General features: G+C 38.7%; 2 protein-coding genes across 7 annotated transcripts; both read right to left on the minus strand.

The window, feature by feature from the left end:
- Nucleotides 1-497: 497 nt before the first annotated feature.
- Nucleotides 498-1,198, minus strand: LOC18442198 (signaling peptide TAXIMIN 1). The gene is made up of 2 exons (XM_006852421.4): nucleotides 994-1,198; nucleotides 498-808 (listed from the first exon to the last, which is right to left on the minus strand). Exons 1-2 carry the CDS (start codon nucleotides 1,098-1,100, stop codon nucleotides 685-687), a joined length of 231 nt encoding a protein of 76 aa, XP_006852483.1. The 5' UTR covers nucleotides 1,101-1,198; the 3' UTR covers nucleotides 498-684.
- Nucleotides 1,199-8,278: 7,080 nt separating this feature from the next.
- On the minus strand, nucleotides 8,279-22,380 carry LOC18442199 (diiron containing four-helix bundle family ferritin protein, putative (Protein of unknown function DUF455)). 6 transcript variants are annotated; one of them, XM_006852422.4, is made up of 7 exons: nucleotides 21,869-22,380; nucleotides 18,964-19,205; nucleotides 17,588-17,684; nucleotides 9,193-9,376; nucleotides 8,981-9,062; nucleotides 8,817-8,862; nucleotides 8,279-8,736 (listed from the first exon to the last, which is right to left on the minus strand). In XM_006852422.4, exons 1-7 carry the CDS (start codon nucleotides 22,289-22,291, stop codon nucleotides 8,665-8,667), a joined length of 1,146 nt encoding a protein of 381 aa, XP_006852484.2. In that variant the 5' UTR covers nucleotides 22,292-22,380; the 3' UTR covers nucleotides 8,279-8,664. The 6 variants fall into 6 exon arrangements, 5 of the variants coding, with proteins under 5 accessions (XP_006852484.2, XP_020527917.1, XP_088723452.1 ...); XM_020672258.2 differs by having other exon boundaries at nucleotides 18,964-19,067; nucleotides 21,869-22,306; XM_088867326.1 differs by lacking the exon at nucleotides 17,588-17,684 and adding an exon at nucleotides 17,941-18,084 and having other exon boundaries at nucleotides 21,869-22,294.
- Nucleotides 22,381-22,859: the final 479 nt, after the last annotated feature.

Consider the following 22,859-nt stretch of genomic DNA (forward strand, 5'->3'; position numbering starts at 1 on the left):
GTCGAACGACTTATTTGCAGACAGACTTTTTGTGGGCTGGGAAAAGTCAAATTGTCGGTTTTAGAAGAGAGAGCTGGCAATTTGATCTTAAAAACTATAACTTTGTTATTGGGGGTATTTTCTAAAAAGGTTTTTTGTTGGTTACATGTCGTATGAGTAAGCTTGAAAGGTCGGTCAAATGTGCTTTTTGGTAAAGAAAAAATACTTCTGTAGGTGTACAGGAATTGCATCAAAATTTAGGTTACCAAAGCACGTTCCGAACTACAATTACAAAACATACATCTCCTAGACATTGATTTCCAGGGACCCAATGGGGTATTGAAATCCCACCAATTCCTTTGACACATCGGAGGAGCCTAAACCCAACATAAGAATCAAAAGATCTATCTAGAAACCCCTGCAACAGAAATCTGTCCTAATCAGTGCCTTCTCTCTCTACTCTTAAGATTATCGATGGTATGAATAGGAAGGAGATGACGAAAAAACCAAAAGCCATGTTAATTTCAAATTTAATCCATAAAATGAAGATGAAATTTACAAAAAGACTACAGAGAAATTCACACCCAATAAATGCCCACTACATAGATAAATTCATAGAAAAAACCCTACATCTTCTTCACACAGGAAAATCCTACATCTTCACACCGACTGATTAAAAAGGATGAGACAATAAGAGTGGGTGTTTTAACAGCGGATTTGAGAGGTGAACCACTCCATGACGTGCAAGGGCGCTTTGATCAGTTCTAGAGCAAATTCCACCAAAATCGTCACACAAAGGCAACATGGGCATATGCATGTCAATGCTAACCTGCAAATCACAAAACCCAAATTCACAAAACTTACCATAAAAAGAAAATTTCAGAAGAAGAGAAAGAAAAGTGGAGATGTGGGTTTTCAATCTTATCAAATTTCAGAAGAAGAGAAAGGAAAATTGGAGATGTGGGTTTTCAATCTTATCAATAGAAATCACAGGGAATAAAGCCATGAATTTACCCAACGATCCATACAAGGATCCCGACAATGGAAACCAGAAGTGAAAGCAAAGCAAAGGGTAGGCCCAAAAGGAAGCCCAAAGGCCTGCACTCACTATCGCAACACATCCTTCCTCTCTCTCCTGTATCTCTTGTGGGAACTGACGCAGAGATCTACTCAACTGATAAAACAGGAAATTTCTTTCTCCTCTCTCTCTCCCCTGTAGGAACTGGATCAGATACCGACTCGAGAGAGAAAACAGGACCTCTTTCTCTCTCCTCTTTCTCTCTCTTAAAAAGGGAATCGCGGGGCTTGCTTGCCCGTATTCGAGCGTCTGACGCGTCTTTGACAATAAGGTAATAAAAAAATGAAAAAATATGCCCTAATGTTTATTCAGGTGTTGAAAACCTTTAAATCATCTCAGTTTTGAACTTTACGGGTACTTAAGAAAATTAGGATTTTATAAATTTAAAAAATAGCGCAACAAATCATCTTAGACCATCTACCTTAAAAATTAGTGTTTACGTATCTCTACTATTTTTTGAGTTTCAATTTTTATTGTCGGTATTAAAAAATAATTTTAAAGCCATCAAGAAGATTTTCGATGCAGAAAGTGCTTCTCGAACGAGGATTTGAGGTGAGACTATATTTTGTTTTTATAAAGCCTAGGCCCTGTAAAAACCTCATCATTTTCTTTAATGGAAATTATGGAAAGTCTTGTTTTCAAATAACCATTCTCCCCATTTATCTATCACTTACTATCAACGTCATCTTAATCCTCTTATGTCATGCATTTTACTAATCTTCATCATGTGGACGGTATATATTTTTTTTAATTAAGAAATGTTATTCTAATTTTTATTTATTTACTTTCTTCTTCTAACAATAATACGGGAGTTATTGTACTACTTGAGAAATCCTTATTAACCGGCATCTATGCTATTTTAAAAAAAATTGTCGAGCTGACTCAATATCACTCCGAAGGTTCAAAGAAAGAATTGAGAGATTCCCACCGGAAAGAGCACCCCAATTCTTTGTTTCTCTATTTTTCCAAATTTTTAGATGTCTTTTTTCACCTACGAAATTGAAATGCACGAGATAAAACAAAAGTACCGATCCTATTCCGTTTCTCATAGACAGTCATAAGGCAACACACATCCATGACAACAACAGGATAGGGTTTGTATGTGTCAGCCGGCTCATATGTATAATGTAACCGTTCTCATCTCTTCTCTAAAATTCATCATAAAACCGGATTTTTTATCCAATTTTTTAGAGATTCATGATCTAGGCCAAAGTGATCATGAAAAATAAAAAGATAAAATTTTTAAATTTTAAATTATTTTTTAAAAAAAATAACATCGATCTTAAAGATAGATGTTCATGGGTCAATGGGCTCTTACCTCGGCAGGTCACATTAAAATTTTTTTAACAATTTTTTGCCCATGGTATTTCCCAATCAACGTGGCCCTCCTCCATGTAACGTGTTTGTCCTTCAAGCACTTGCACGCCCCAATAACTACAACTCTTGGGATGATTAGTGGGCATATTGGTCACTAATTAATGTGTTTATCTTTCAGATGGGTTTGGAATTCTTGGATATCCTCTTAAGATCATTTTGGGGTGTTTTAAAAGAGATATGAGTAGGGGCATATTGGTCACCAATTAATGTCTTTTATTGGTCACTAATTAATGTCTTTATCTTTATAGGTTTGCGGTTCTTGGGTATATTCTTAAGATCAATTTTTTTTTGGGTGTTTTAAGTTTCATCTTTTATTTTTCTATGCCAAAGCATTTCCTGCAGGAGTATACTATTTATTTACTCCTTTGGATATAATACAAGAGATAATTTTTAAATCTTAAATTTTGGATATATAATCTCTCCAACCGAATAATCTCAGCAATTTTTTTTTTGAAATAAACCTTTTATATATTAGAAAAAAACTAATTCATCAAGATTGAATGGAAACGGACTAATTTTTTAATGGCTAGACCAAAGTGACAAAACTCTAAAATCAATATTTTTAAAAAAATAATCATCTAATAATTGCTATCTGTTTGTAAAATTTTAGATTAAAAAATCAAAAGAAAATTATAAATACCTCTAATACTTTTTGTATTATATATTAAATCCCAACACTATTTTTTCTTGTATTTACCTCCAATAAAAAAGTCATTAAGTTTTGAACAAAATTATCATTTTTTCTCTCTTTTTCTTTTTTCTCTCTACCTCTCTCCACCTTTCCTCTCTCTTTCTCTCTCTACTTGTTTCTCTCTCTCTATCTCTTTTTCTCTCTCTACTTGTTTCTCTCTCTATCTTGCTTTCTCTCTCTACCCTTCTTCACTTTCTCTCTTTCTCTTTTTCTCTCTAATATTTTATGTGGTCCGATACACTGCTTGTTGGACCGATATATTTTTTGCAATCCAGCATGTTTTTTGCCACAAAAACATGCCGGACCGAAAAAAAAATTGGTCTAGCAAAGAGTATGTCGTACCGCATTATGGGCGGGGGAGAAGTTACTGTAATTTGTGCAGTCAGTCACACTCCTTGTCGAATCGAATTTTTGTTGTGGTCCAGTATGTTTTTGTGCCAGACTGCAAAAAAAAAAAAAAATCCATCCGGCAAGGAGTGTGCTCTCATCTGGCATGTTTTTGTACCGGACTGCAAAAAAAAAATTCAACCCGACAAGAAGTGTACCGGATAACATAAAAAAAAAGAAGAGAGAAAGAGTGAGGGCGAATAGAGAGATAAAGAGTGAGGGAGGGTAGAGAGAGATAGAGAGATAAACAAGTAGAGAGAAAAATATGATGGGTGGAGAGAGAGGTAGAGAGAGAAAAAGAGATAAAAGGGAAAGAGAAAAAAAAACAATTTTGTCTCCAAACTTATTGATTTTTTTATTAGAGTTAAATATAAAAAAAAATAATGTAAGAGTTTAAGGTATAATACAAAAAATATTAGACGTAAAATGTGTAAAAAGTTGGTTTCGACGGATATCTATAATTTCCCCAAAAATGAACTAAAGTTAAGTGTTTTACCGAGGGAGTACATACATGGCATTGCTCCCGTGGGAGCACAGTGTCTGCACTTTTGTTATTGCGCAATGACGGGGATGATGACGACTGAAGAAGGTTGGAGTACTTAAACGTCACGTCTTTTTACCTTAACACCCTTTCGTCAAAGTTGCTACATTCTGTTTACAACCTCGTAAAATCAAAGGGCACAATGGTAATTTTGCTTCTTTTCCCTAGGGTTTGGCTCCCCCATAGCAACCATTGAAATTTTCTTAGTGAGAAGTGATTGAGAGTTTGCGGTTGGCAACGGGTCATGTCGGATCCGGCTGGATCTGAAAAAAAAATTTATGGGACCTAGACCCGGCCAGACCCAACGTCACTGGACTCAGATATGAAAATATAATGAGGGAATTGGACCCGAACCTGAACCTGGACTTGCACTCAAACTCGACCGAACCAGACCTAAAAATCAAAATATCTGTATATTTACATATATTTAAATAGATTTAATAAGTTTATTAAATATATACATATATTATTTAAACATTATAACTAAAAATATATAATTATATTTATTTAAATATCATGTATTAAACATTATCTAAATATCAACACCGACCCGGACCCAGACCCAGACCCAAATAGTATTCAGATCCAAGATTTGGCTCCAGACCTGACCCGTCGGGTCCAATTTTTTAACCCATTCCCTAGACCGGTCCACCCATCAGTTCCCGGGTTGGATCCAAGTCCATTGCCACCCCTAGGGTTTTTAGGAGTGAGAGATAAAAGGGGGTGAAGAAGATTTATTTTTCAGATAATATTTTTTATCAATTTAGTTGAAAATCAATTTTCAAGGGCCCTAAATAGACCTAAGTAGAATCATATTACTTAATTAAAAAAAGAGAAATTTTCCCAATTCTTTTTTTTTTTTTTGACATGGTCAAGAGCATTTATTGATGGGGTGTTGTAACAACATCAGATTGCAAAGATGGAATTAAAACATCATAAACATACAAAGAGGACAAATAGCTTCCATATTTAGCTAGTCGATCAGCCACATCATTATCCTCTCGATAGACATGGGAAAAGAGATATGAAGACCAAAGTAGCATAGATATCATAAATTTTCAGCCACAAAGCATGAAAAGACCAAGAAACCTTTTGGTCATGCTTGCACCAATTTATAACATCGAGGGAGTCTATGATAAAACCCACAATACCTTTGCTAACAATGATATTCAAACCTTGCAATAGTGAGCAAATCTCAGCATGATTAGCCGTATCAGTCTCACAAGAACCAACATATGAAAATACAGTAGACTTTTCATGATTTCTTAAAATACATCCTATTCCAACTAATCCTGGGTTCCTAAAGGAGCTATCAAAATTGAGTTTGAAGGAGCCTTCTAGGAGAGGTTTCCAGATAGTACGAGGTCTACAAATGGGAATATAGCTTAAAGATAGGCTTTTTAAGTTAACAAATATGTCAACCTTAGAGACTCCTTTGCCTTATTGGTAATCGAGTTTGGATTTTGTCCTTGATGTTTTTTAGATCCAAAGAAATGCCCTCAAAAGTTCTCCTATTGAGTTAAAGACAAATCTGCCAAAGAATAAGTCCTCTAAAGATTGTCCATATTGGAACACCCTTAGATGGCAAACCTACTAGATTAAGGTGGTTAACAATACAAATGAGATTTTATGGGAGCATAAGTGAGAAGCCCATCTTACTAAAAGCCGAATTCCAACCTGTGTAGCAAAAGGACAGTGTAAAAAGAGGTGACGGCCAGTCTCTTCTGCCACTTTACACATAAGGCACACAATCGGCAGTACTGTGCCCTTCTTGTGAAGATTATCAACAGTAAGGCAACCCAAAGGAGAGTTATGACTCTAAGAGGAATATGCCACTTCCACACTCCATGGAGAAGTCCATTGGTCCATTTGACACGGTCATGGAAGAGTAATCTGTAGGCTGACTTTACTATGAATAGACCATCACTCTCACTTTTCTATACAACATCATCTGTGCCACTAAGTGAAATATATACCTCTTCCAGAAGCTGTAATTGGCTGTCGAGCTGAAAGATACCACAATCAGACATCATGTTATAGTTGCAGGCTATATTCCAAACTTTTTCCGAGGGGGAAGAGGAGACTAACTCTGAGATTTTAGCCGCCGGTGAAGAAACTCTAGCTAAGAGCTCTAGGAAGTGGTACGAGAGGGATCTATCTCCAAGCCATTTATTAAACCAAAATAGATGTTCTCACCACCGCCAACCATCTATATGATATTGCTAAGAACAATATTTTTACAAATGTAGATGCCTTTCCAGATCTAGGCAACATGTTTACCCCCTTTTCTCTTTTTAACGAGAGGTGAAATATGGTCATATCCATGTTTAACTGCCAGGACCTCCTTCTAAAGATTATTTGGGCCTTGGATAATCCTCCACCACCATTTGGAAAGGAGCACCCAATTCATAAATTTTAATTTTCTAATACCCTTAAGAAGAGTGCCAATTTCATCTGACCCCACCAAATGAAATTTTCTATACTCATCATCAAAGGAACCCCAAATGAAGTTCCGCACAATACGCTCAAACATAACAATCAATGATTTTAATAATTGTACTAGGCACATGTAGGATGGAGAACATCCGTCCCGACCCGATAGGGTCTAAGCCGGACCCAAAACCCGACCAGGTCCAAGTCATTTTGACCCGGACACCCTCTGGGTCCAACACCTGCACGCTCATGTGGACTCGACCCGATTTCCACCCCTACAGTTTGTCCACCCCATATATTCATATCAGAAGTTGGATCAATCTAGAGAAATATTAAAATATAAAATAAAATACGGTTATAATACAGGTTTAAGGGGTCAGATTTAAGAGAACCTAAAAAAATAGTAGATAAACCACAAAAAAAAAAAAAAAAAAAAGTATAGTTCGATGGTGGGGGGAAAACGGTTTTAGGGGGGGGACTACGCCGGAACCGGTTCCATCCCAGCCGCTGGATTTTAAAAGGCAATTTTCTCAAATTTAGTCTACAACTTTTTTTTTTTGGCAATTCAGGGCACTACTAGTAGTGGTACTATCACGACCCCAATCCCATTCTAGTCAACAGCGAGAAAATAATGCCAGCCCTTACACGCTCCGCGATTGATACATGACCCCTTGTGGTCTTTACCTTACCTTGATGGACTTTTTGAAGGTAAGAGGCATAGATGCAACGCCAAGTAGTGTGAATCTCTCAGCTACAATATGACATGTTTTCCCCAATAAAATAACACCCAAGGGCCTTGCACCTTTAATTATTCTCTACGGTACTGCGTATACCTTCTTTTGCCCTTTTATTTTTCTGATTGGTTAAGATTAGACAGCATAAAACAATTAAGTTGTGACAACTGATGCCTTCTGAGTTTGTAATTTTTTTTTTTTTTCTTTTTTTTTTTGGGTAGTGGGCCCCGACCATCGATAAGATTTTTATTTTATTTTTTTTGGGGTGAGTTAGTCGGAAGTGGACCCCAACCCTTGGTAAGAATTGGCTAGGATTTAAAGATGCAAATCCGTCAAGCGCTAACCGATTAAGCCCAGGCTCTTTTATCATGATACATTTTTCATGCCGGGATGACCTGAAAATATATTGCTGCCCTTCTTATAATTAAAGTTTTAAAATTGTTATAAATTAGACAAACTTATCAATACTTGAAAATAGACGATTCAAAGTGTCACCCGATGCACAATGTATTGGACTTGCAATCCCCTGTTTTTTTCTTTTTTTTTACATCCATTTGTCAGAAGACCTAATAATCTTTTTTCTGCCCCTAATAATAAAAATTAAGGTTACAAAAAAAAAAAAAAAAAGGTATCTGTCAAGCAAATATGTAAACAGTTGAAAATCTTAAAAATTAATAGTCTAGTTAATATTTTAGAAGACAAACTATTTTTAAGACTTAAAATCCTTCTTTTTTTTATCCATATATCTCGAGATCGAGATCAAGATGATCAATTGCAAGGTTTTCCAATATCAAAACAATATTTTCCACTGGATTTTTAAGATATACCTTACTTCTACAATATAAGGTTGACACTTCATATAATCTTGTTCAAACTTCTTCCTCCATTCAATCAAACAAAAACAACTATAAAATGGCCCTGGAATTGAAGTCTCCAGGCAAACCAACTTCTTTTATGAAGTTTCAAAACAGAAAAATGCTGAAATCAACAGTGATCGATAATCCCAAATTGTCAAAATCAAATAACCCCACAAACCTATTCATGTACGTGCAGTGTACGGTAAGGGTGTCTATTCCTTCGGTGATTATCTATATGATTTATCTTCCAAATGTTCCCAATACAGCTTTTTCAGTCCATCATTCATGGGAAATAAGTCTTAATTTTAGTGGCATCTTTGTTATAAAATAACAAGTACCCAACTCTTCAATATTTACAATAAAAGACTGTCAAGCTTCTTGAGGGTTCGAAAAATTCATCTTTGTTTGTCAATGGTTCACGAATCACCATCAAATAGAAGCCCCAACAATTTTTTGAGTCCCTACCATTTGCTTTATGGTAGTTAACTGATCTGCCAAAGATTTGATAGTTGACTCCACAACCCATCCTTTAATGAAGTAGTCTCTCCCCCTCTCATTTTCCGATGAGACCCTGACCATCAATTGTGTCAATGAACATAATCACCCAAAGCTGAGTTCTGTTTCTCCATGGAAATGATGCAAGCAAGTCTCTCATGCACCTGTCACAACAATTTCAAAACACTCACATGAGCACCACAACAAGATATTATAAACCATTTGCACCAGGTCCAGATGCTACCTCCGAAAGCCCATTCCTATCCTTCGTTGTGTATGACTCATCGTACCTGGAGAAAACAGCAAGAACACAAAATAAAAACTAGGAAGTAATAACATATCATAAAAAGAGACAGAGAACTATTCCTCATTAACTCTTCCACTAAATTACAAATGTTACGCCCATACCAGTCACGGGGAATACCAGCCTCATCTCGAGCAGCATGGTTGAATGGGCCCTTTAACTCTACATTGTACTCCTTTAACAAGTCTATAAACCATCAGAGACAATTTTTAGAATAAGCCCAACTATTTTTCTTGAACTTGCAAAGGCCATGTCCAACTTTATTCGGAGAAAGCAGCAATAGAAAACTTATTTGTTGATGGCCCTCACATATTACCTTTGAATATAACATCAGGAGTGCAGCCCATCTTGGCGCAAACTGAAACAAACCAGAAAACACCAACGGATACATGTTGGACTTCCTCTTCTGCAATCTTAGCCACAATGCTCGATGTCCTATTATCTCCAAAGCCTACTAACTTCTTCACTAGCCTGGGACCAGCATCAAGCCCCCTGGCTTCCTAACAGAATTATCAAAAAAAGAAACAGACCACACATTCACCAGTATATAAAGATGTTATCTTCAATAGAAATAGTAAAATGACCGAAAAGATAAACAAACAGAATGTGTTATCCACAAAAACCAGAGGCAGACATGGTTGCACAAAATCTTTGGTATGGCTAGTCGATTAAAACCCAGATTCTACTAAAGATTGCTAAAAGATCCTGTAAGGGAAAGGAACATGATTGGAGATAAGGATTATTGACCGAGACATCTCCATATGGCATAAAAGCAGTGTGTTAAAAAGAAACACGGAATGCATCTAGCTATTCAAAAGAAAAGCATGACTTTTTTTTTATGGAAGAACAATGATCATAAATCAACTGGAAAAGACACCACCACTATCACTGGCACAAACCCAACAAAACCACTGTTGCCACAATCACCTTTGCCATGACTAATGCCATGGAACCAACACCACCACCACCACTGTGGAAGTGACGTAGAAGACCTCAGAATCTATCAGGGAAATAACAGCCCAAAAAACTATGTTAGGAGGATGTTTACCACTTGCTTTCTTGCAAACAGCTCTTGATTCACCTCTTGATCAATTTCAAGAAAATAAAAAGAATAAATAAAAAAGATTGAGCTCTTAAAAAACCATAGATCTGATTGCCCAATAGATGGAAAGTCCCAAGTGATAGTTAAAGATCAAGCTGCCATCCAAGAATTGCGAGTGATTTGGGGCCTGTTCAACACTGTACTAATTGACAACACAGTCCATAGAAATTTTTTTCCAACTATTTAGTATGAAACTAGAGTTGATGGATATGACTGGACTGAGATTCTGTGAATCATGGCATTCTATCTAATGCCCATAGAGGTGCCCAATGGCCCCATACGCGTTTTTCTTGAGACGAAGGAATTCCCCGTGCACTTTGTGGACAGTTGCTCTGTAGGCACACCTAGCATTCTCCAGTCATTCCCATCTTCTAACCCAATGGAGTACTACTCAGCTAAGGAGGAATGCACATCAAAGTCTGCAGTGCATGTGGTGAATATATTTCCAGTAAACGAGTCTTAGCAAAATACTAGGAGCGTGTCAAATGAAGAAGAGAAAATCACACTAAGAAAAATCACCTAGAACATGTCCAGAAATTATAAAGGCCAAATTTATTTTTTGGATAGTTAACTTTGAATACGTGGATGGAGTCGACCAAGCACAAGGCAACATCAAGGAAGTACTCGGTTATGGGCTTCCCCTATTTTGACCTGAGGGTCCCTTCCACCTTTTCTTCCAAGCAGACGCACAAGCGAGGCTCAAGGTGAGGTACAAAGGCTCTAGGGAAATCCATAATTTAGCTTCGGGTATCAACTATGACAGACCGTTGATTCAGCCCCCCCCCCCCCCCCCCCCCTCCTCCTTAACTCTGAGTACGTGGATGGAGTCGACCAAGCACAAGGCAACATCAAGGAAGCACTCAGGGTTATGGGCTTCCCCTATGATAGACCTGAGGGTGGTCCTTCCACCTTTTCTTCCAAGCAGACGCAGAAGCAAGGCTCAAGGTGAGGTACAAAGGCTCTAGGGAAATCCATAATTTAGCTTCGAGTATCAACTACGACAGACCTTTGATTCAGCCCCCACCTCCCCCCCACTTCTCTTGTTTCCTCATGAAACCCTTTCTTGAATGTCCGGGGATTAGGCCAACCCCTCAAGCACAACCTGTGCATCAAACACCACCCCTCCATTTTTCCCTAACTGAAACTAAACAACCCCACCCCTCCCTCCACCTCATTCAGCAGGTATGGGACTGCAGGCCTTGTCAATATGTTTCCTTGCCTAATTGGGACCCTTTTGAGCACACCCTGATCTCCCTGACTACGGCACCTTCTCTGTCATAGTTCTCCTTTCCAGGAACTCGGACAGTCTTCCCTGGAATTCTCGGCCATCGATGGGCCAAACTCTGCATCCTCCAAAAGCCTTCCTTGGGATGAACTTGACCTGGTGGCTTCCCTCCCCCATCCCTCATGGTGTCTGGGGGGGGAGAGGAGGGGGACTTCAACATTACCTGTTGGTCTTTCAAGAGAAACTCCAACCCTAATATTTCTCAAGGAATGTTAGATTTATCAGACTTCATCTCGCGAAATGAACTCATTGACATCCCCCTCCAGGGGAACCAATTAACTTGGTCTGATCACTCTTCCCAACCGTCCCTTTCCAAACTCGACCGGTTCCTCTTGTCCACCAGCTGAGACGATGTTTTTCCTATTTCTAACGCTCTGGCCTTGCCCAAACCAACCTCCGACCACTGCCCTATCCTCCTCGATACCAATTCAGTAGTGAGGGGCCCCAAACCCTTTCGTTTTGAGCTTTCGTGGCTCGAAGAATCGGCTATTTCTATGCTTATCTCTGAATGATGGAACTCTTTCTACCCTCTGGTCTCGGGTAGGACTGGGTATAAGCTTCAAACCAAACTTCAGCTCCTTAAAGCTTCCTTCAAATCCTGAAGTAGAACCATCCCTGGGAACTTCAGTCACCTCAAGACCTCTCACGCTTTGCAGTTCAATCCTTGGGCCTTATTGAGGAATCCTGACCCCTGTCGGACTCCGATCTAATCTTAGAACCCAACACAAAGTTGAATACCTTTCCATTCTTAAAAAAGAAGAGATCTTTGTCGGCGGTCAAGGGTGAAGTGACTACAATTCGGAGATCTCAACACTGGCTTCTTCCATAGGATAGCGAATTGCCATCACCGGGACAATTCCATTACTAGCATTAAGGTTGACAACAAGATTCTAGACCAACCCCCTAGAGTTGAAGAGGCCATCCTTTCCTTCTTCAAATCTCTCTACACTTGCCCCCTCAGAACCCAAACATAGGATGGCAGCCCTTCCCTTTCTCTCCCTTCCCGATCACTTGGTCACCTGGTTGGAACGACCATTCTCGAAAACTGAAATCTTGGCGGCCCTGACCGATTTAGGACAATACAGAGCCCCAGGACCGGATGGGTTCCCCTCAAACCCATTCAAGGTTTTATGGAGTTCCTTCAGAAATAATTTTTTGAATTTCTTCAAAGAGTTTTTTCATCAGGGAATCATCCACAAAGCTATGAATGCTACTTTTATCACCCTCATCCCCAAGGTCAAAGGGATTGAAGAGCTTAAGGACTTTCGCCCAGTAAGCTTAATTACTTTCACTTACAATATCCTCATCAACAGCACACCTAGGGTTTTTTTCCGAGTGTCTAGGGGACTACATCAAGGAGACCCACTCTCCCCTTTCCTCTTTGCTATTTCGGCTAAGGTCTTTAGCCAATCAATTTCTTGCATGTACCAGTCAAGTTGTCTAACTAGCTTCAAGAATAGCCCTAAGGGACCCGTCTTATCACATCTCCAATATGCTGACGACACGCTCGTCTTCCTTGACGTGGCACCCCAGGAAATCGAGTTTCCCACGGGATTCAAAGTCAACAGGGCTAAATCCACAATGACTGGAGTCGCTCGCACTTCACTTGGGACTTGATCCCTGGTCCCCGGTTGGCACTACAAAGTGGACAACCTACCTACAAGCTATCTTGGTATGCCATTGGGCCTTGGTAAACCCAAAAAGAGGCAATGGTCCCATATTATTGACAACTAGATCGCCGTCTGGCAGATTGGAAAGGACGTTTTCTTTCTCTCGCAAGAAGAACCACCCCTATCAAGGCGACTTTAGCCAACACCCCTATTTACCTCATGTCTCTATTTCACATGCCCGTTGCGGTGGCTAAGCGTCTTGAACAGTTAATGAGGAGCTTCCTCTGGGCGGGAGATGCCAAAACCAAGAAATATCACCTCATCTCGTGGGAGAAAGTATGTCAGCCCAAAACACCTAGGAGGTCTTGGAATTCACCTCTTGAGGAAACAAAATACCGCCTTTACTCAGAAAACAGTGGTGGTGCCTAGCAACTCAAAATAATCTCCTCTAGACCCAGGTCATCCGTTGCAAATACCGCGTCCCTGCCAACGGTTGGCTACCGGCTGGAAGACCACCTAATAGACCATCCAGGGCATGGAAGTCCTTTTTGTCCTTCTTAGTCCTATTCCAGAGAAACGTCTACTTCCACCCTAGGGAGGGACATCGTATTCAGTTCTGGTCCGACCTCTAGTTGGGCCAAACTCCCCTTATGGACCTATTCCCCGCACTCTTCTCCTCGGCCCTAATCGTACTCTCCTTTGTTGTGGATGAGATGCCATCCTCGGGCCCCCTTAGAGTGTGGAATCCTTCTTTCAAGTGGCCTCTTTATGACCTTAAAACCTCTGAATTTCTTAGCTTGTCATCCCTGCTTCACTCAACATTCTTGGCTTCCTCTAGGCCCGACCAAATTATTTGGACCCCTTCACCCTTGGGTTGTTTTTTCTGTCCCCTCCGTTTATAAGAAATGTTTGTTGCCACCTCTTTCCCCCTCTCCCCAAGCTCCATTGTCGCCCAGGCATGGTCCTCTATTGCTCCTCCTAAAGTCCAACCTTGGCATGGATAGTTCTATCTAAAAAAGCTCTCACTGTGGTCCATCTCCAGTGTAGGGGTGTCCCAATCACCAATCGTTGCACGATGTGTCTCATGGAAGAAGAGAGTAATCCTCATCTCTTCATCCATTGCCAACTCGCCCACAACCTGTGGAGCTGCTTACTGCTCCAACTCTTTGGTCTGAAATGGGTTACCACCCCTCCATTCTGGCTCTTTACAATCTTTCTCTTGCCACCCCGTGGCCCAAAGACGGCAGGAAATTGGAGAAGGCTTCTGTCGCTGCCACCATTTGGGTCATTTGGACCAAGAGGAACTCGAGAATTTTCGAAGAAGTCAAAAGTGAGATTCCAGCCCTCTTCCACAAGGTTATTGCCGTTGTCATCTTTTTGGGCTACAAATCACAAGTGTTTCAAAGGAACCTCATCCGCGACCTTCCTTCACCAATGGAAAACCCTTCTCAACACCCGCACCCCACGCAGTTCTCAGTCCAACTTTTGGTCCCCCCCCTTTGGGCCAAACAAAATTAAACATCTATGGAACAATTGGATGGAGCACAATAGGACAATTTCATGGGGTTTTGAAGGGAAGGTGAATTCCACTGCTATCAATAAGGCCAGCTTTGGAAGGAATTCAATTCTTTCTCCACTTCGATTTCTACTGAATTGGTACCTGATCTCTATGTCGACCCGCTTGACTACCCCGAGATCCACACATTCAATGGCACCCAAACCAGGCACCCTCAAACCTAACTTTGACAGGTGCTCTGAGATAATCTGGATAGTGCAGTAATCAACAAAGGTTTCAGGGATAGTGCAGCAATCATATTCTCATATTTTTCAGGGCCAATTGGCAACACGATACTAACTATCACAGAGGCACGGGCACTCCTAGCAGGGCTCCATCCTTTCGATCAATCATGGGGCTCCTCCTTAGTGGTAAAGGAAGATTTCATGAATGTTTTTAATGGGGCAAAGAGGATGTTCCCTTGCAATTGGTCCTCGGTGCATGTGTTTCAAGAGATCACCGAACTTAGCAGATCCTTGTGAATCTCTATTAGCCAGTTTTACAAAGATACCAATACATGTATCGGTGTCTATGCGTGTCCAGTATGGGAGGTTAAAAAGCCAGTACTTTCGAACACATCCTTCTAATAGTTTATTTTTTTGAAGTTTTTATATAAATCAAAACTTCAAAAATTCAAAAGTGCGCTAAGTGGCTTTAGACAGTAACCTACTTTTTTTGATGGAGATAGAGGTCCAGGGTTCAAAATCAAAATCACATTATAGAAGTTGTTTATGTTAGAAATATATATACACAATAAGTTATAACATCAATATTCACAAAAAAGTTGCATGCACATCATGGTAGAGTGACCTCACTTTAACAAAGGTGTCACAAACTTGTAATCTTTATATTTCCCTGGCTTAATAGTATATATATATATATATATATACATAGGAAAACGCTGCACAACGCCTATAGGCGAAAATGAACAGTGATTTCGCCTACCCTCATCACCATCCAAAGTTCATCACGCGGTCACGATTGTCCGATAGTGTTTTATTTTTCATTTTTTTTCTACAAATCAGAATGACCTGAAATTTGAAATGTATATTCATCAAAAATAGGGGAATCTTCGAAAAATATAAAAAAAATATTTTACACGAAAATAATTGACCAAAATACCCCCGAAACTTTTCGAGGCTACTTTGGTCAATTATTTTTTTGCGGATGATTTTTTTTATATTTTTATTAGATGCGCCTCAGTAAGATGTACATACCCTCCAAATTTCAGTTTATTTTGATTTGTAGAAAAAAAAATGAAAAATAAAATACTACTGGACAATCGTGACCACACGATGAAATTTGGACGGTGAGGGTAGGCAAAATCACTATTCATTTTCGCCTATAGGTGTTGGGAAGACTTTTCTATATATATATATATATATATATATATAGATATATATATAGATATATATATTAAGTTGCATCAACATTCAAAAAATGTTGCATGCACCTCATGGCAGAGGAGGCCTCACTTCAACAAAAGGTAATGTGATCAGACCCCTCAGGAAATTATAGTTTTTGGTGCTTAACTAAAAAAAAAAAACTGTAAAATAACTTTTTTGGACAGGTTGGGGCTTGAACCCACCCAGCAAGCAAGTCCGATCTACCATTTAAACACTTCGATTTTAATGACAACAAAGTAGAAATTATTTTATAATACAACCTATGACAAGTGTTGATGTGGTACTAAAACTCAATGACAATCTGACAGGTGCGGCCACGTGCCAGGGCCATGTCAAAACGTGTGTCGGCACGTATCAACACGTGACACCAGTCCCCATGTGGAGTGTCGGGGTAACATTGCTTTTAGCCACACAGGGCAACAGGCCAATGCCATACTGGATAGTCTTGCGAATGAGGGTGTTTTTCATCCAAATCTTGTCATTCTCTACCACTGCCCTAAAGTGGTGAATTTAATGGTTCTTATGCACAGTGAATCTCCCATTTTGGACTGTAACGAAAAAGTCTATCTATAATAAGTTTATGTTTACTGCTATAAATACAGTGTCCAAGTTCAGGTGCAATGATCAGATGTATCCTAGCCAATAGGATTTAATGTAGAAGCACCCCATTCCAAGATATCTTCTAATGAGAAGGAAAGGATTAAGACTTCATAATCAAAGTACTAGCTATTAATAGGACAAAAACAAACTGAAGTATGGTCCACAAGAAATAGATGTGAACACGAAGCGGAGCCTATAGAGATTTACACAAATGTGTGAAATGGTTCAAGAGATGTGAACTAAAAGATTGTTAGCATCTGTAATGAAGTACAAGGTTTCAGAATAAAATGGAATGCTCATTTAAACTGCTAGCACCTTATACATCATGTTTTTCTTTTTTAATATATATGGAGGACTGCTGGCTCATTATTCTGAGAAAGTTCAATATCACTCAAAGCCATACTATTCTTTTTTTTCCCTCTCTTTGAGCCCACAAATAATGAAGATACAAGGAATAACAAGGGATTAAAATCAAATGGAATTGGTCCTCTTTGTGGATCAGAAGCATTACGATGAGACAGTGGAGTAAGTCTTGGATTGGAATTTCAAGAGATGTAATTCTCATTAGAGTAAAAAAAAATCACATACAGGGACATCAATTGATTGTTTTCTGCTCTCAATCTCACACTTTTCTGCGTGCACTTTTCTCAGTCTTGTTTTTGGCCTTCCTGACTATGACATTGAATTATTCCAAAAGTTCAAGCCACAACATCTTTAAATGGCTAGCCAACTAAGAAACATATAGGCTTATTTGCCATGACATGTAATGAGGAAATACATTATGTATAAGAGAATCTGAAAACAAATTTCCTTGAAGTAATCAATTCCAGGCAACATGCCGAAGCAGCAGTCCCATTGTTGGTAGGATTTCTCTAGTTAGACTTCCTGTTAATGGTGATGAGATGGGACAGGGCTTTGCATGGACTGGGCCGTCCTGGACTTGAACCAGAGTCCTCGAACATATAAAGTTGCCAGTATAATATCATGACTAAAGGAACATAAAATAAGAAATGCAATGCTATCAGCATGTAGCCACAAAAGGTGAACCATGTAATCTAATTATGACAGTGACAATTCCAATCAATGTAACATTGATTGCAAAAGGACTTTACATCCAGTATGGTCTAGCAGTATTCACAAATACATTAGCTACCTGAACTAATGGAATCACAGCCAAACGAGCGGCAACACACCCAGATGTTTTCTCACACTCCCTCCACAACAGATTATGGGCAGGCATATCTCCATAACTATCACCAGGAAAAAGGAGAATCAATAGAAGGCAGGCAAATAAATTGCAGCCGACAGAGGTTTGCTTGGACTTTTCCACGAAATTACAACACTAGACCAGATGTTATGCAAACTAAATTACAGTGATGAAAAGTAAACAAGCAAGCACCGAAAGAACAGAAAGCCTAAAATGATCACTTGAGCACTTTATTTTAGAGGTCAGAGTCAGATAAAATCTAAGTTCCCATACGGATAACCCACTATATTGTAGTTTACCTGTGATATAGCGGTCAGCTTGCCTGTGGTAAGTGGTTGCCCAGAAACCACCATTTGGTAACCCAAACTCTATTGCCACTCCTTAGAAATCTACACTTTTTGCATTGTTGCTCAGCTCAGAGCTAATTCCCCACCAAATGCAAACTGCACAGTGCAGATTGCAATTTGATGTGAATCGAAGCCATCCCACTTTTGCCGACAAACATGTAACACAATTACAGTTTGATATGTGGATGAACTTTGTGGGCAGAATTTATTGTTAACATGCTCATTCACAGTACAAAATTTACGTTAAAAGGTCTAGACCAATGTTTAAAAATAGCTAACCTGGATCAGGAATTGCTGATCCAGATAAGAAATCGGTGAATACCGTGCTGATTCTGAGAAGGAATTGGCTGGTTCTTTAATATTATTATGAGAGACAATATTATAAGCTAAAGGGCCTATTTTTTTGGGGTAAAAATTAAGCTAAAGGGCTTACTTGGCTAGTGCTGGGGAGCACTTAATGCTTGGTTGGGAGTTCAAATCCCCACCCAAGCGCTCTTCTACCAGTTAAATTTTTGTATGTTGTACCTCAGAAATCATTTTCTTATTTTAATGAGCACTTATTTATTAACAAAAGAAGCATTGCAGCAGGAGGAACCAAACCTCCAACGCTTTGGAAAGGAAAAGACACTTTAGCTACCACACCCAGCCTCACTAAGTGGTTAGAAATGTTGATATTATATATTATATAAAATTCATTTGTTTTTCTCTCTTTATTTTTCCGATCTAGAGAATCTAAATCGCCAATTTGGCTAATCCAGATCGGTTCTGGATCAGCCAGATCGGAATTGGCGGGTGGACGATCCAACCCACCAAACACTGGTCCAAAAAGTTTGCTAGGCCTACAAAATCTTATCCATGAAATAAAAGAAAATCAATTAATAATATTTTTATGTCCATTACCTCATCAATATGCAAGAATCGAATAAATAGATGGACAACACTAAAATACTCAGAATGGTCAAAAGTAGGAATTACCTGAAGCCAAGCTCAGCAAGCCTTTCAGAACACCATAGATAGTGACGACTCTCATCGTCAGCAACATGTGCAAAATCTGAGAAGAATCCAGTCCCAAGAGCCTCCTGGAATGAAGAAAACCGGACTATGGTATCCCATGCCAGATCAATAGCATTCAATTCAACATGTGCAAGATTGTGGAGCATATATGCATTCAGTGGAAGACCAGAGTTTTTAGGATCAGGTACTTCTTTTGGAGAAACCTATAACAAAACATAAAGTAAGAAAGACAACGATCCAATGCTAAGTATCTATATCTTCATAAAATAGTTATTGGCAGGTGCAATTGCAAGAGAAAGGCTCCCACTTTATTTTCTAGCATTTTCAAAGAAACACTTACGAATCTTAGGATCATTCGGGTGAAGTGCACCCTACCTTTTCACCATATCAATTCACGAATATGGCATGTAGCCATTTTATTTTTTGACTGCTAAGAAAAAGGAGTAAAAATAAACCAAAAATTACTGGGAGATATCACTTTCAAATACTACTATACAATTTGGTATACGTCAACAGCTAAGCAAATACATATCCACTTTGCACCACTGTTGAGAGGATTTTGGATCTTTTTCAAGCCTAATATTATTTTCCAAATGTCCTGTCAATGGTAAGGAATTCTCAGTTAGGATTAGGCCCTCCCTTCTAAGAAAAGCTTTCTCTCAAAATGCAAAGAGCCTACGGAACACTGAAGTAGATAGACGAAGTTGTAGCTCGTGTAGTCTTATAATTTGAAAGTTATCGAGGACAAGGTTGAAAGTTTATCAAGGTCTGTACTTCAAAAGTGAAATAGATCAAAGTTAGATCAACTCTAGTATGGTCATCCTCTCATGGTTTATTAAGGACAGGGCCGTAGTAAATGTCCATTTTATTGGAGCTGCTAAGATATAGCCATGGAACAATAACCAACAGAGACGTGGATTTGGTAGTCTACACAGTACATACCTTAGTCAAAACACAACCCTACATGCCAGAGCCTTTAGCTTGTCTGGCTTTTGATATATTACCACCAATATTGCAATGCATATTAATCATACTGGCCTTCCAAATGAGGTTGACTTTCGGATAGTATGCCATTCTCAACTACCACTCAGGGTATTAGTATGGTTACATCCAGAGGCATATGATCTATCTTCAGACATATGAGTCACACAATACACAGCATGATGCATCATAAAGGGCACATATTAAATCGATTGAATGGCGAAGTAAAACCCCATTAAATAAATAAAATAAGACCCAGTGAGAATCAAGCACAAACATGTGTATAATTGATGAAAGAACCAGAAAAGCCACAGTAACAGGATACCTACAGAACACAGGCAGAAGATAATACAAACACCCTTGCTAAAATCTATATCCACATTAGTCCTCTCCCAAGGACATCTCTTTGATATACAAATGCATAGAGGATATATATGTACATATTGTTTGTAAAGATAATGTTGCACCAAACATAAATATATCTTACAATCATGGATAGTGCATCAGCTTAAGTGCAATATTGTCACTGTTCAAAGCCCTCTAAAACGTAATGAAATTAATCATTAGTCTGCCACCAAAATCGACGAGTTCAAATCAACTTTAATGTCCCCATTATTTCTTAACTTTGTATGGCATTTGTCGACAAATAATAGACGAGTTCAAATCAAAATCTATCTTGAACACTGTATATATTGATAAGATTGGAAGGTTACACTACACGGATTCAGTTGAAACACAAGATCTTAACATTAAATACCAAACATGAAATACCCCTTAGTTTTGTGCCTGAGTACATTATCCTGGCTAACATCTATGATGGTGGGGGTATATGTTGTGACAAGGGCCGAAATGATTTGCGATATTTTACAAAGCCATATCAACTCAATAGAGACCCTGGTAAAAATATTTTACAATCAGCAATTACATGTCAGGAACAAAAAACTTGTTTCAAATTAAAAAAAAATAATTTATAAGTTTTGAAAGTCAAGTGTGCCCATCAGGGATAAAAATTTCAATTAACTCCTGCATTAGAAACAAGCTTCAGCTCTATATTTTGAAGCTTCTGACCCATTTCAGAATTTGAATTATGGTGTTATGGTAGAGAACTAATTCCCATATATTTCTTTGGGAAGAGCGTGACGCATCCGCTTAGTAATCCTTAGTTCATTATTTTCTGTCATTACATTTCAAGAAAATGCTTATACACAACCAGAAGCTTGTGTGTTCTAATACTCTAGAGGCATTGATGACCATGCACGACATATTTGTTTTGTAACGATAGCTCGATTCAAAATTTCCAAGATAATGCAATAAGAAGGAACAAATTCCTTCAAAAATACAAAAGAATAAAACTAACTTAAAAAGCGGCATGTGTTACAATGGGATAATACTGGTTATGACAGAAAGGAAAACTTCCCTAACAATCTAAACCATAAAACATCTGCCATCATTTGTAACAGACTCTTAGATGAGACAAACAGTAAGTTTGATGGCTACACTGAATGTCATAGATTTACATTCGAGCCAAGCAAAGGAAGTTATCAAATAACTTTTGGTTACTGCAACATTCTATCACTTTCAACACCTTATTTGCCTCACAAGAATAGGCAAGACAAAAAAACCTCACAAACCAAACTTTGTCCAAAAGTGGTTGATGCCACTTCATTTTAAAGCCAAAGAGAAACAAACTGCAACTACTATAGCAGCAAAAGGAATAAAGTATAGAGCAATCCATGAAGCCATAAATTGATTCCTGCTATAATATCAAGCTTAACATAATATATGCCATAATCAATTGTATTATCAACAATCTTAGCAATAAACACCTGCACGAATCAATTTAATTGTCAAGAATCATAGGTGAGAGAGAGAGGGGGAGAGATACCAAGTGAGGTTTTGGGGGCCTTGCAGGTCTATCAGGAGGTTCCCAAACACCGAGACAGAGATCATTTTCACGCCAAAGAGTGTAAGCATGGTGAGACAACCGCGCTTTAGTGATAGGATCAGAAGTGGAGAGAACAAGAGTCCCCCATTCTGAGAGAGAAGAGGGAGTTCTTTGAAAACCATTACAATGCTGGTTTAGAGGAGAGGTTGCTGGGGTTAATGGTGGTTCAGGGCCTTTAGGACCCCATGTCCTGTCATGGTTAAGGGGAGCTTCTCTCCATTGTTGCAGGCCTATCCATTGATTAGTGGAAGCGGAAAGTGGCCGCTTTGAGCGGAATACATTGAGAGTCTGGCTAAGAGGGGTGGAGCGCATGGGCCTCAGCTGCACCCACATCTCGCTTGCTGCTATTCCTCTCACGTACATATCGCACTTATATAGGGGAAAAGTTTATATAGAGCCGAGGCTATCTCCAAAATTTCAGTTGAAGAGCTTGTTTTTGATGCTCATATGCCTTCAAATTGATCATCTCCATATCAAAATGCATGAACATAACAAAAAAAATGAATTTTAAAATTTAAAAATAGTATATTTTGTAAGGTAATTTTGGACAGTTAATTTTCAAGATTTTCAAGTTTTTATATATATGTCGAGCTACGCTATTTTTGAAGCTTTAAACTTTATAAATAATGATGAAAATATATTTTTAAGCTATAATAAAGATTTCAAGCATTGAAACCATATTTCTCAACACCATTTAGAGGTAGGTTCTAATTTGATTGTTTAGAGCCTAGGCTCTATACAAACTGCATCCCTTATATAAAAGGGATATTTAATTGTTAATATATGTCATGTGGCCGTCGGTTCTTGATATAAGAATGTCACAATCAGTTCTAGCCTTTGGATTTGAAATGTGGAGGCTCAAAATAATGCACAAAAGTTTGTGAAATTTTTTTTATTGAATATTCTGCATAATCAATGACGTACCTTTAGC

This window comes from Amborella trichopoda, chromosome 1 (genome assembly GCF_054954075.1).
Source record: "Amborella trichopoda isolate Santa Cruz 75 chromosome 1, AtrichopodaSantaCruz75HAP2 v2.0, whole genome shotgun sequence".
Lineage (NCBI taxonomy): Eukaryota > Viridiplantae > Streptophyta > Magnoliopsida > Amborellales > Amborellaceae > Amborella > Amborella trichopoda.